At 55.6% G+C, this 13,114-nt stretch overlaps 1 protein-coding gene and 1 long non-coding RNA gene across 2 annotated transcripts; one reads left to right on the forward strand and one right to left on the reverse strand.

Moving 5' to 3' along the window:
• Window positions 1-2,636: 2,636 nt before the first annotated feature.
• Window positions 2,637-5,064, reverse strand: LOC135292551 (uncharacterized). Its single transcript, XR_010354789.1, has 3 exons — window positions 4,946-5,064; window positions 3,692-3,811; window positions 2,637-2,753 (listed from the first exon to the last, which is right to left on the reverse strand). It is a non-coding gene; the product is annotated as an uncharacterized LOC135292551 (long non-coding RNA).
• Window positions 5,065-8,279: 3,215 nt separating this feature from the next.
• LOC135292516 (H-2 class I histocompatibility antigen, D-37 alpha chain-like) lies at window positions 8,280-10,096 on the forward strand. Its single transcript, XM_064406709.1, has 2 exons — window positions 8,280-8,529; window positions 8,815-10,096. The coding sequence occupies exons 1-2, from the start codon at window positions 8,280-8,282 to the stop codon at window positions 9,255-9,257; spliced, it is 693 nt and encodes a 230-aa protein (XP_064262779.1). The 3' UTR covers window positions 9,258-10,096.
• Window positions 10,097-13,114: the final 3,018 nt, after the last annotated feature.

The following is a 13,114-nucleotide window of genomic DNA, read 5'->3' on the forward strand; positions in this document are numbered from 1 at the left end:
CAGATCAGCTTCAGGAACAGGAACTGCACGGGCTGCCTGCAGCACAGCTCATGTTGGGCATCTGATGCAGGGACCCCTGCAAAGCCACGTGCCTGTGGCCTCCCAGAGAATGGCTCTGTTTGGCTGACAGTGCTGAGAAAGCATTTCAGGAGCTGCTTGTGCTCAGCAGGGTGCAAGCCAGCTGCCAACATGTTCCAGCAGCCTCCAGGAAAGCTGGGACAGAGAAAGCTCAAAGGCTGCATCCTGCTAAGAACACTGAAGGCAAGAGCAGCTGCCATCCATCCTGCTCCCTTCCAGCCAGGGCTGCAGGGCAGCAGCTCTGATGCTCTGCTTCCTTTTGCTGCCCTTTCCCAACGCTACTATCACCCAGAGGTGATATCCTTTGCTCAAGAACAGATGGGCTGCCTCACCTCTGGGTGCTCAGCTGGAAACGAGCTTCCAGGTTCCCAGTGTTGCGGAGCAGCAGAGTCTTCTGGGTGCTGCTCTTGACTGGACACCTGGAGAAGTCCAGCTGCTCAGGGAAGTCCAGGACAGCTCGGGCAGCAATGGCCCGAATTGGCACCACGATCCTTTCACTGGTAGTCATGCAGATGAGCTCGTGGGAATAATCCTGCAGGAAAAGAAACTGCCTCAGCACAGGGCATTTAGTGCCATCCCCATGGCAGGAAAAAAAAATGGACTCCCTTCAAGGGCATCAATTTAGCTATTCCACCCCAAAATAAGCACTAAGCTCTACTAATATGCCACATTTTAAAGGCACCAGGGCACTTTGCAAAACCTATCTCTGTGACATTAAGCTCTTGTGTCACTTGGGTCATACTAAGAACTGCCCTAGGCCACCATAATTTTTACTCTACATTTTAATGATGTTAAAGAATTCCTACGTTCCTTCTAAGGAACATGGAGCTAGGGATCACAGGACATTCCTCTTTAGGTTTCTATATTCCCACTGTCTGAGAATAGGACAAAATGTTCAACTGACTGGAAGCAGCAAAAGGAAGATGAGAAAACAGCTGGACCCAAAGAGCTCCTGCATCTCTGGCCTGGTGCAGAAACATCAGGTGCCTCAGAACTCCCCTCCACCTTTGCCTCTCCAAGCAAGTCAGGAGAAGAACAGTGCTAAGAGGCAGCAGGATGCTGCTGGAAAGAGCCTCTCTTGGCTTCCCTGCAAGGCTTCCTCCCTTCCATGCCACGGCCTAAACCCTTCTGGATGAACAAGCCTGCAGATGCCAGCACTGAGATCAGACTTGCCAGGGCCTCAGCACTGCTGTTCAAACCTCCAGGCAAAAGCACCTTTGGCACGCAATGGGTGCCAGCTGACAGAGCAAGCACAGGCACAGGCATGAAGACAGAGGCACAGCAGTGTCACTGCCACGGGCTCTGGGCTCACAGCTCTGCCTGCAGCTTGCACCTGCCCTACACCAGCTCCTGCAGGCAGCTGTCCAAGTCCCTGCAGCTCAGCAACCTCCTGCTGGCCAAGGGCACCCAGAGCCCAGGGTGCCTGTGCCAGGCCGGGCTCACGGGCACAGCACATCCTCTGCCCTGGCCCTGCAGCTGCACCATGCTCACTTGTGCTCTGGCACAGCACAGCTGCAAGGCTGCAGAGCAGAGGCTGGGAAAAAGCACCGTCCTTGCTCCAGCCCAGGGGGAGGCAGGGAAGCTCTTGCCAGGCAGGAAGGAGGAAAGCTCTCAGACCTCTTTGTTCCTCTAGTGTTTGCCATCATCATGAAACCTTCCACTGTACCTAGAGATGGCCCAACATCTATCAACAGCCCTCTGTCATTTTCATCCTGTTCCCTGGGCATCTTCCCTTGGCAATGCTCAGGGATGTGCAGGGAGGGGAAGCAGAGCCTGTCAGGCCTGGCTGCAGTGCCTGGCAGCCCGTGCCAAGCTGGGACTGGCTGCAGGCTGCCTGCCCACGGCCTGGAGCCAAGCTCCCAGCATGGAATGGGCTGCACCCAGAGTGCAGGGAAAACAATGGCTTTGCAGAGAATTCTGTGCTTGGGCTCCTCCAGGCTCACCTTGTTCTCCTCGGGGCTGAAGCGGATGTGCACAGGGGCAGAGGCGCCTGCTGGCACCATGTGGTACACACCCCTGGGGCTCGCCAGCTGGAAATAAGGGCAGCTCTCCATGCACACCTTCACCAGACGAGGAATCTGCAGCAAAGACATCAAATGATGATTTCGCCCCTTGTGCACACAGGACAACAGGAGACCTGTCCCTGCCCTGCTGACATCCCTCCTTGACCCCTTTTCCAAAGCATTTGCAGCTCTGCAGGTACAGGCACATCATTCACAAGGCTCAACTGGAATCCCTTCTGTCTGGCTCCAGCATTTTGGTCAGGGCCATTGGGGCAGTGCCTGGTGGCAAGGAAGGGCCAAGCAGGTCAGCACCAGCAGGATGGAGACAGAGCACCTGACCGACCACATCAAGTCATCTGCACCATCAGTGCGTGTCCAAAATCAGGGCACAATTCCCAGCACAGGAAGATTTCCACCATCTTGCAGAGCCAGCTGCTGAGACATTTTCTTCTGCATGTGTTGCAGCAGATAACTTGCTTTGCTGGACACTCGGGCAATGACAGCACTCTCCTCTTCCAGCACAGGGTTAAAGCTCCAGGTGCCAGCACTCACCTTGTCCTTATTCGTCACAGACAGCACCATTTCAGAGACCTCCCGAGCCACGAAGTTCTCAAACACCATCTCTGGTGGGGAAACCTGAAACAAGCTCTGTTTCGGGGCAGCTGACGGCAGCTGGAGAGGCGAGAGAGAGCAGGGACAGCTTCAGCTGCTGGGAGGAAGGCTCATGAAGGACAATCTTACACTGACCCCCAGTGAAGTGCAGACTCTGGGGGAGCACATCTGCCCAGGACACACTGGGCAAACAGTGCCTCACCCACCTCTGCTCGGAGCTGATCAAGAACTGCTTGATCAGCTTCCAGCAGGCTCAAGCCAAGCTGCTCTTTTGATTTCTCCACCTTTCTTTCTCCACAAGGCCCCTCTCCAGGGCAATCCTGAACCACTTTGTTCCATGTCCCTTGCTGCCAGTTTCCTGCTCAACAGCCCACCTGGCTCACCTGCCCCTTTGGACTGTGCTTTCTACTGAGCCAGTCCTGTCACAAAAGCAACTTGAAACACACCTCTAAGTAGGCACTGATCCACAGAAAGCACATCCATTCCCCTCTGCCCAGGGCCAGTCCCCTGCACATCTGGCAGCCTGCAAAATCTAACACCCCGTCAGGGTCCAACATATTGTTCCAACCCAAAGAAGGAATGCAATTGGTTTTGCTAAATCTGAAGGAATTCCTGCAGGTCCTCGGCCTTCCAAGGCCAACGCTGCCACTGTGGAGGGAATCCTGTGACCCCGAGCATTTGATGGTGACCACACCAAAGCAAGAGGTGGCTCCTTCAGCAGGAGAATGGCACATGGCAATGCTGTGCCTTTGTGTCCCCAGCCTTCCCCCATTGTTTTAGCAATGGCAGCCACACTCCAGCACAGCCCAGCAGCTGCAGCAGAGGTTATTTGTGTTGCCTCAGTGCACATCAGGACTCCCAGTCCACCACTGCCAGCAGCTTGCAATGACAACAGCACCTGGACACTGAGGTGTTTTGCTGGAGGCAAGCCTGTCACAAGCACACACCCTCTTCAAACTTGCCATCAAACAGAAAGGAAAAGAGCAGGAAAAGGCTACCTTTGGACCAGTCTTGCCCAGGTCTATCCATGGGCCAATTCTGGGCAGAATACTCCCCCCAGTGCTGGCCTCCTTCTTCATGCTGACAAACTTCTCCTGCTGGAACTTAGACAGAGGCAACTGAAAGGAAAAAAAGGAAAAAAAGGAAAAATTATAATAATTAAAAAAAAACAAATTAGCAAGATGTGCTTGTTCAGAGGGGTTTATCTTGATCAAGTATCACTGGTGAATAATTTGTGATCACAGCCACTAGGACACTTCTGGAAGCCCTGGAAGGTACTTGCTGAAATACTTAGCACCAATCAATCAATACAGAGTGCAATACACATACTCCAACCACATGGCTGTGGCCCATTAGTCTCTCTGTGATCTGATGTGACATGTTTGGGGATTTCTGCTCTTTGGCCATTTCTTTCCTCTTACATTTCATTGGAAATGAAAAATGTAAGTGTCAGTGACCTTTTCAGAGAGTGGGAAGGAGCTCTCAGAACTGCCCCAACTCCATCCCTGCACAACACTCACAACTCACAGCAGGAGACAGCACTGCTGGCTGAGTCCAAGAGAAGCAAGAAAGAAAAGCTGTACCAAGAGGGAGGTGCACAGGAATGTGTCCAAGTTTTAGCTCTCTCTGTTAATGAGCATTTGTTTTCTCTGTCTGGGCTGACAGAGACCTCCAGAGAAGAAAACACAGGGATCTCCTTGGCAGAGCCTCAGCACTGGGGCATCTTCAGCCAAGTGAGCTCCAGACAGCAAGGCACCTTGGTGGCCCTGACTGCAGTGCTGCCTGCAGGGCTGGAGCTGTGCCCACCCAGGAGCTGAGAGAGAACAGCTGCTTTGGGAGCTCTTCTGGCTGGGACCAGCCGTGGCTCTCAAGGCTTTGGGCACAGTTTGAGCTCTCCCCCCCACATGCCCAGGTGCCCAAGGGCAGGTTGGTCACAGCAGCACAGGGCAGTGCCCAGCCTGACAGAAGGAATTCCTGTGGCAAAGGGCAGGCACAGAAGCACATGCTGAGGGCTTCAGCTGCACATTGCTTTCACTTGGCTCCCGTGGCACAGCCAGGCAAGGCGCTGGGCTGTCCCTGAAACATCACACAGTGTTCCCTACTGCACCAGGACAGCCCCCACCAACAGCAGCACAGCACAAAGAGCTGGGCAGGGGCTCTGCAGCTTCCCAGCGCTGCTGGACAACAGGGGCAGGGACACCAGGAACACCAGGGCACTTGCCAGCCTGAGCACAGCCCCAGTGGCTACTCACAGTGTTAGGCTGCAGTCTTTCCCTCAGCAAAAGACGAGGTGTTGGTGTCTTTTTTGGGAATCCAGAAGCCATTCTGAAGAGAGGATGTTACAGAGGAACGACAAGGCCTCAGCAAAACTGGAAGGAGCAACAATGGAACTCTGAAAATCCAGAACCCAATTCATGGCAGACTCAAGGCATACACTGCTGCTAAACATTTTATATCATTTGAAAGTAGCTAAGTGCTTGTTTGTCATAAGTAGCTAGTATTGTTAGGCCTCTAGTTGGACTTTATTTGAAATAGATGACCACCTTGTGCAATTCAAAGATGGATCATACTGAAACCTGGAGCTAAAAAGCTGAGCATGAATAATGCTTAGAACAGACAAAGCTGTAGCTTAAATATTACTTAAAAACAGCTTGCGTGGACCTGCTCTTCTTTAGGCTAAACACCCCCTGCTCTCTCAGCTGCTCCTCACTGGACTTGGGAGAGACTGCAATGTTATGGTTCATGGCTTAAATATTGCTATAAAGGACATTTTGCCGACTGTGACAAAACTCTATAAAGAAGCTGAGAGCACCCAAGCCCACCCTTCCCTGAAAATGCCTCCTGACTGGAACTTGGGACTGAGAATTCAGCCCCACAAGGGAACTTGAGACAAGATAAAGGTGACACTATTGTCCCATTAGCTCAGGTCTGGGCAGAAGTGAACAAGGCCAAGGGAGAAAAACAGATCCACAACAAAGCCAAAGCCAGCAGCTCTCCTGAAAATCAGCTCTGTCTGCCTTCAGGCTGGGCAAGTCATAGCCACAGACTCCTCTGCTGAGGCCAGGTTTGCACACAAACTTCCCATCAAAGACCTCCACTGTGTCCCCAGACCCATTCCTGAGGCCTTGCACCAGATGATTGCAGGGCATGCAAAGTAACACAACAGATCTGAAAATCCACAACCCAATTCATGGCAGACTCAAAGGATATACTGGTGCTGAAGATTTTATATTACTTGAAAATAGCAATAGACAGTCAAACTTGCCCCACCCCAGGGAGGTACCTGGGAGGTCCCACCTTGCCCAAATCTGCATTAATCCATTGGAATCTTACATTTTTCAATACCTCACCACAGAGAAGACCAGAAGAGGATTTTATGGTATGCCAATGGGATCCATGGAATGGTGATATTTTTTACTTCATCTGTCTCTGTCATTCTCTTTCTTCCCCCTCTTCCCAACCCCATCTCCACCCCCTTCACCCCACCCCCCCTTTTTTCTATTCCTTTCTCTCTCTTCCTCACATTTACTGTTCCATAAAATCCAGACTACTGACTTTGGCAAATTGCCTCGTTTGCACCTCAATTCAGAGGCCTCTCCCTAATAATTTTAATAACCAGATGATAACAACCCACGGAAACTGGAACAGAACTCATTCACCTTGAAGCAGTTTAAGCAATCACTATAGGGAAAAAAAAGTATAGATGAGTACATTTAGAAAATGTTGCATTTCTTCAGTGCAAAAAAAAAGCACAATCAGTAGACGAACTATTGTTCATCCACTCAGCTGTGCATGCCACTGAACTGCTGCACCAGAAGACTGGCATTATCCCATCCTGTATTTCCCTTTGGCCTTCTCTCTCAGAGTGCACATGAGACAAAACCAAACAGTTCAACTTTAGTCAATCTTTACCTTCAAAGGAAATTCACGATCTTTTCCAGAGGCCAATGCTCTGCACGTTGAGGAATCCTCTGCAGAGACCAATGCTCCGCGAACTGAGGACTCCTAGCAGAGGCCAATGCTCTGCACGTTCAGGATGTTGTTTGCAGAGGCCAATGCTCTGCACGTTTCGGAATTCTCAGCGGGGCACAATGCTCCGCAAATTCAAAGGACTCACTCGCAGAGACCAATGCTCCGTGAACAATTCACTCGGCGAATCGCCCAGTGTAGCTGCCTGTACGAGCCCAGGCTGCGCACACCCAGCCAGGGCCGCGTTCTCGGGCAACTGAGGCCGCGCCGCTGTCACAGACGCTGCCGCCCGCGCGGTTACCAGGCAACCGCGGCGCCCGAACGTCGGGGCCGGGCCGGGCTCCGGCGGGGCCGGGCCGGGTTCGGGCGGGGCCGGGCGGGTTCCGGCGGGGCCGGGCCGGGCTCGGGCAGGGCCGGGCGGGTTCGGGCGGGGCCGGGCCGGGCTCTGGCGGGCTCGGGCCGGGGCCGGGCCGCAGTGATTTTCAAAGGAGATTGTCACTTGAACTACTGCCTTAACTTTGTGAAGAGTCTTTCTGTAAGTATTCACGAAAGCCTAAAATGTGGTGCTAGAGGCACCTCTGTCAGGTCTGTCCCTTGCTCTCTGTGTAGCACTGGTGTTCTGTCCCGGCTGGAACAGCCGGAGGGGCTGAGCGAGCTGGGAAAGGGGCTCAGCCTGGAGAGGAGGAGGCTCGGGGGGACCTTGTGGCTCTGCACAGCTCCCTGGCAGGAGGGCGCTGCGGGTTCAGGAAGCGCCGGAGCGGCGTGGTTCCCTCTCTCCTCTCCCGCTCAACCTCTTCCTCCCTCCCTCCTCCTCCTCCCCCATTTCCGAAGCCCTCGCAGCCCACGGGAGGAGTGGAGATAGAGCCGGGACAGGGCGGAATGCAGAGAGGGGATGCCAGGAGTAGGAGTGACTGGGCTGTACTGGGACCATACTGGGATCATGCTGGGAGGGAGTAGGAGCAGCACGATGGCTGCAGCGCTGGGACTGGGGGCACTCCTTGGCGAGAGAGGGGGGGTGGGACCCCCGGCACGGGACCCCCTTGCTCTCTTTATCCTGCACAGGGACCCTCCTGAATCCCCCATTTCCAGACATCAGGACCCTCTGCTCCCCATTTTCCCGGACATCCATGGCTCCCAGCCTGCAGACTTGCCGTGGGCTTGACGGCCTGGAACACCTTGGAACCCCATTTCTGCCTTTCCCAGCCCCTAGCCCCTCCTTTCTGCAAAACCAGAGACCTCCTGAACTCCCCCTTTCCCAACATCCCAGGTGTCCCCACCCTGGACTCCCCTTTCCTGGGCTCAAGGACCCCCTGGAATTCCCTTCTACCTCTCCATGTCCCTGCCTCCCCCCATTTCCGTCACCCCACTGACACCCTCCTGCACCCCTATTCCTGAGAAACGAGACACCCTTTTACCCCTTTGCCGGGCACTGAGAGCTCCCTGTCCCCCCCCAGTTCTCTTGCCCCTGTGTTCCCTGCCCGTGGTACTGTTGGAGCCCGGCCCGGGGTTCCCCCGGTTGGTGTCCATGGGGTCCCTGGATGGGATCCCCTTCCAGCACTGCCGCAGCCGCCGGGGGTGGCAGCTGGAGCCGAGCCGGGATCTCAGCACAGACAGAGCATGCACAACGAGCAGCACCAGCCCGGGGCCACCGGGGAGCTGCAGGTGCCGCGGGAGCGGCACAGCCAGAGCGGGGCTGAGCGGGGGCAGCCGCGCCTGGGGCATCTCTGGGGCTGCCATGGCAACTGTGGGACTGCCATGGGGATCCGGGAGATGGAGCCCGAGGAACGAACAAATTCCCCAGGGCACAGCTGCGTGGAGTGGCTCCAGAAATATGTCAGATATGGGCGGGAGGAGCTGCAGTGTAAAGGTGGGGAGGGCAGAGTTCCCATGGGAATGTGGGAATTGAGAATGCGGGATTTGGGAGGACAAAATCTGCCAACATGGGAATTACCAAGGGAATTCCATGGATAGATCTGTCATCCCATTCCCATGGGACTTCCATGGTTGAATCCCACTGTTGTCCCGTTCCCATGGGAATTCTGTAGATGGATCTCACTGCCATGCCATTGCCATGGAATTCCATGGGGAGATCTCAGCCCTGTCCCACTGCCATGGAATTCCATGCATGCATCTCACCGTTACCCCATCCCAGAGCCCCCTGATGTCCGTGTGTCCCGAAAAGTGGAACACGGGATCCTGACACTGTCCTGCCACGCATACAGATTCTACCCCTGCACCATTGGGACCAGCTGGATGAAGGGGATGAAATCCCGGATCGTTCCACACCTGGGCAGGATCGAAGCGCTGCTGGAGGAGCAGGAGCAGCCCCTGCGCCGGGCGGAGCATCCCGGAATGCCAGAGCCTGGGATCTGCTCCTGGGCTGAGGCTGGGAACATGGAATGTGGGAACTGGGAATTTGGGACTGTGGAGCAGTGGGATGGGGGTTCCCCTTCCCTCCTAACCATGCCATGCTTCCCAGAGCTGGAATCCAGCAGGAATCTCACCCTGGTGGTCGCTGTGTCTGTCAGTGCTGCCATCAGCATTGTTATCCTCATTGGATTTGGTGTCTGGAAGCTCCAATCTGGTTCTCCCTAAACCCAACCTGGGGGTCACCCTGTTCTTCTCCCCTTCCCAGACGCTTGGAGATCCCCCCATGACCCATCCAGCCCCCCCAAACTCCTCCTTGGGTCACCCCTAAGTCCCCAGTGGGGATTTCTGTGAGTTCCCCTGTGTTCCCCCATTCCCAGGACTTTGGGGGTCCCCCCCGACCTGTCTGTGCCCCCCCTGATTTCTTCCACAGCCCCTCTGTGATGGTGGGGGCTGGGGTCCAAGTGCTGGTGCCTCCCTGCCTGCAGCAGATCCAGCACTGAGGGGAGTCCCTTAGCATTTGGGGTCCCCTGGGGTTAGGGGTCACCCCCCCGGGTCACCCAGGATCTCCCTGAACACGGTGGCACTGCCCATGCTCAGTGAGAAGGTTCATTCCCAGCACGAGGCCTCAGCTGTGTCACTGGCATCGCCCAGGTACCCAGAAAGCCTCCCGGGAACCCCAAACCCTCTGGAACATCCCAGCTTCCCTGGGACCCCAATATCATCCCTAGCCTCTCCAAAAGCTCCCCAAGACTGCAAAACCCCATACAGACCCCCCCAAACCTTCTCAGGACATCAAAATTCCCACAGGACGTCCCAACACCCCTCCAGACCCCCTTGAGAAGGTTCATACCTGGCATGGGATCCCCATCTCCGTCGCCAGCAGGTATCCCAAAACAGCCTTGCGTTCCCCTTGGGATCGCCTAATCCCCCCCTCTGGGACCCCTGAAAACTCCCTTTGGGAACCCCCAAAACTCCACCATGACCTCAAAAACCCCCAGTATACACAAACCCCCCTGGGAACCCCTCACAACAGTTTATGCCCAGCACAGTGTCCCCATCACCATCACCCAGGTACCCCCAAACCCTCCTGGGACCCCCAAACCCCCCTGGGACCCCCAACCTTCCCAGGATGTCCAACCCCTCCCTGGGCTCCGCTGTCGGAATCAACAGGAGTGGTGTTGCCCTTTTAAGGGGACTTATAGTAGGACCTGACCATAGCAGGAGCCCTTAAAGCAGCGATGGTAGAGAGAACCCCAAAAATCCACCCTGGGGGGCAAAACGTCCCCTACTGGAGCTTGGAATGGGGGCTGGGGTCCCATAAAAATGTCACGTAAAGCTGTCATGATTCCCCCCTTAAAAGGGGCTTGTGGGGCTGCGTCCTCTCAAACACCCTAAAATGGGGTGGAAAAAACACCCTAGTAGTGTTGAGATCCCCCCAGAAAAATCCTAAAAATGTCCCCTTCAAAGGGGTCTGAAGAGCCTTAAAGGGTCTCAAGGAGGGACAAGGTCCCCTCCTCTGCTGGGGCCTCTCCGAGTTGGGAACTCTCCCGTTTACTGCCCTCGGAGGAGCCCTGAAGGACGGCGGGTCCTGGGCTGAGCCCCCCCTCATTTGGGACTGCGGAGGGAACTGGGGGGGCTGGGATGGGGCTTAGGGGTCCTGGGGTAACCTGGAGGACCCTCAGTGGGTCTCACTTCCCCCTGTGCCCCCTCTCCCACCCCTTTCCCATTGTTGCCCCCAAACCTCTACTCCCCCAGATTGGTTTGGGAGTGACCCAGCCCATTCCCGTTGGCCAGGGAGGAGGAAAAAGACGGTGGGATAGAGGAGGAGGAAGATAGGGGGAGAGAGGAGGAGGAGCAGGCAGAGGAGGAGCTGGAGCAGCTGGAGGAAGCACCGCGTGCTTTCAGCTCTCTCTGCACTCGCAGCAGCTTCGGCTCGGGACCATCGCCCCCCATCCCGCAGGTGCCCGGGGAGGGGGAGCTCGCCCCAAGTATCCCGGGGGTCCCTGGGTTTGGGATTTTTTTGGGGGGATGTTTGGAGCTTGCAGAGCTCCAAAGCCGAGCCGCAGATGGCCCTCAGGGGGACATCGGGGGGTCCCTGGTGATATGAATAAGAAGCTTGACTAGGCCAATACTCAAGCAGCAATCAATTTATTAATTAATATGGTAAAGTATGAGCAATACAGCGCTGGGTACAGTGGGGGGAATTTTCCCTCCAACTGCACACCGATAGCTGGGGCTTACAGATATTTATAGGGGTTTTCATAAGCTTTTTCAGCAGTTTCTATTCCAAATGTTTGCATCACAATTCTATACACTATTGTGATTTAGTTTTTCTCAGGATGTATCTCAGAAAGGAGTATCCCCAGATGGTGGGGTCCAGCTTCTGAAAGAAGAAAGAAGTCTCTCAGCTGGTGAGGTCCAGGGTCCATATGCGGGTTCACCTTTGAATTGCAAGGACTATAAATCTCATACCAGTGATGTCCAGCTTCCCTTGGTCAAAACTATCAATCCTTGAGTTCTTCTTCCTTTCTCAAGCTGCTTTTGCATATTTTGTTAAGGTGTCGAGAGAAGCAACTTTCCTTTTGTTATATTCTAAACCTATAGTTTCAAAGATCCTTACTACAAGCAATATTCTGAAATTATATTTCAAAAGGTTGTTATTGCAAACTCTTTTTAGCTAGAAGCGGAAAGTTCCTGTCAAACAGCAACATCCTTAAAGCTTTAATTCGAATGCTCCTAAATCAACTTAAGACTTATAAAGGTTAATTGCAAACAAAGGATAGGTTCAAAGGCCTTCTTCCATGCTTTACTTCCTCAGTTATTTATTAGAATTGTCTTCATAACTGTCCCACGGTCAGTTTCCACACATATCACAATCACAGATATACACATTGCCTGTATGTACCTGACACAAAACACAGCTTTATATTTCACATCGGGAGGTGTTTTTAGGGAGTTGTGGCCATCCCCTGGCAGGGCTCACCTGCAAACTGGGTGTAGGCTGTGTCTTGGAGGAAGGTGCCACAGCCAAAGTCAATCAGTTTCAGCTGCCCGCTGGCCAGGTTGAGCAGGATGTTCTCAGGCTTGATGTCCCTGTGCAGGACCCCGCAGCTGGTGCAGTGCCGCACGGCCTCCAGCACCTGGCAGAACAGCCCCTGCGCCTCCTCCTCCGGCAGGAACCTCTGCTCCGCCAGGAAATCCGAGAGCTCCTGGCACCGCTCCGGACGCTCCAGCACCAGCAAGAAGCTGTCGGGGAGCTCAAGCCACTCCAGGAGCTGAATGACACCAGCACAGCCACAGGACACCTTGGCCAGCAGCACGATCTCCAGGGGCGTGCTGGTGCCGTCGGGCTGCGGGAGGAGCGCGATGCCGTCAGTGGGGCTGAGGCCGTGCCAGGGCTCTGGGACCCCTCAGCCAGCCCGGGATGCTCTGCACGCCCCACTCAGCCCACGACTGCTCTCCCTGCAGGGCTCCCGGTAGCTCCACGGTGCCGGGCCCCGGCTCCTCCCCGCCCGGCACGGCCCGGCTTGTGCCGCTGGCCCCGCTCACTCACCAGCTCGCCCCAGTGCCAGATGCCATCCCACGGCATGCATTGATGGCCACCTGCAAGCAAGGGGCAGCAGCAGGCTGAGCTCGCTGCCCACCCCACCGCACCCCGGCCTTTTCCTCCTCCTCCTCCTCTGCCCGTCGCCGGCCCCTCCGCTCACCGGGGCGCCGCCCAAGAGCCGCATTCCCGAGCAGACGCTGCCGAAGCCGCTGGGTCCCAGCAGCAAAACCAGCCATTACTGCTCCTGCAAGGCCTCCTGTGCCTTCCCTGCGGGCGGGATGCGGCTGTCAGCACTCGGCCCAGGGCCAGCAACGGCCCCTGACCACCCCGGGCCGGCCGGCCCCACCCACCCGGGGCCCCCGTAGCCGCGGTGCCGAATGGCGGAGCTCGGCCCGGGGAAGCCGCAGCAGAGGCGGCGGGAGCGGCCGCGCCGCGTGTGTCCTCCGCAGGCCCCAGGAGGAGCTGGGGCCGGGAACAGGACTGGAGACCACATGGGGGCCAGGGCCGGGCTTGGGCCAGGCGCAGCCAAAGTGAG

Source organism: Passer domesticus, unplaced genomic scaffold, assembly GCF_036417665.1.
Source record: "Passer domesticus isolate bPasDom1 unplaced genomic scaffold, bPasDom1.hap1 HAP1_SCAFFOLD_37, whole genome shotgun sequence".
Classification (NCBI taxonomy): Eukaryota; Metazoa; Chordata; class Aves; order Passeriformes; family Passeridae; genus Passer; species Passer domesticus.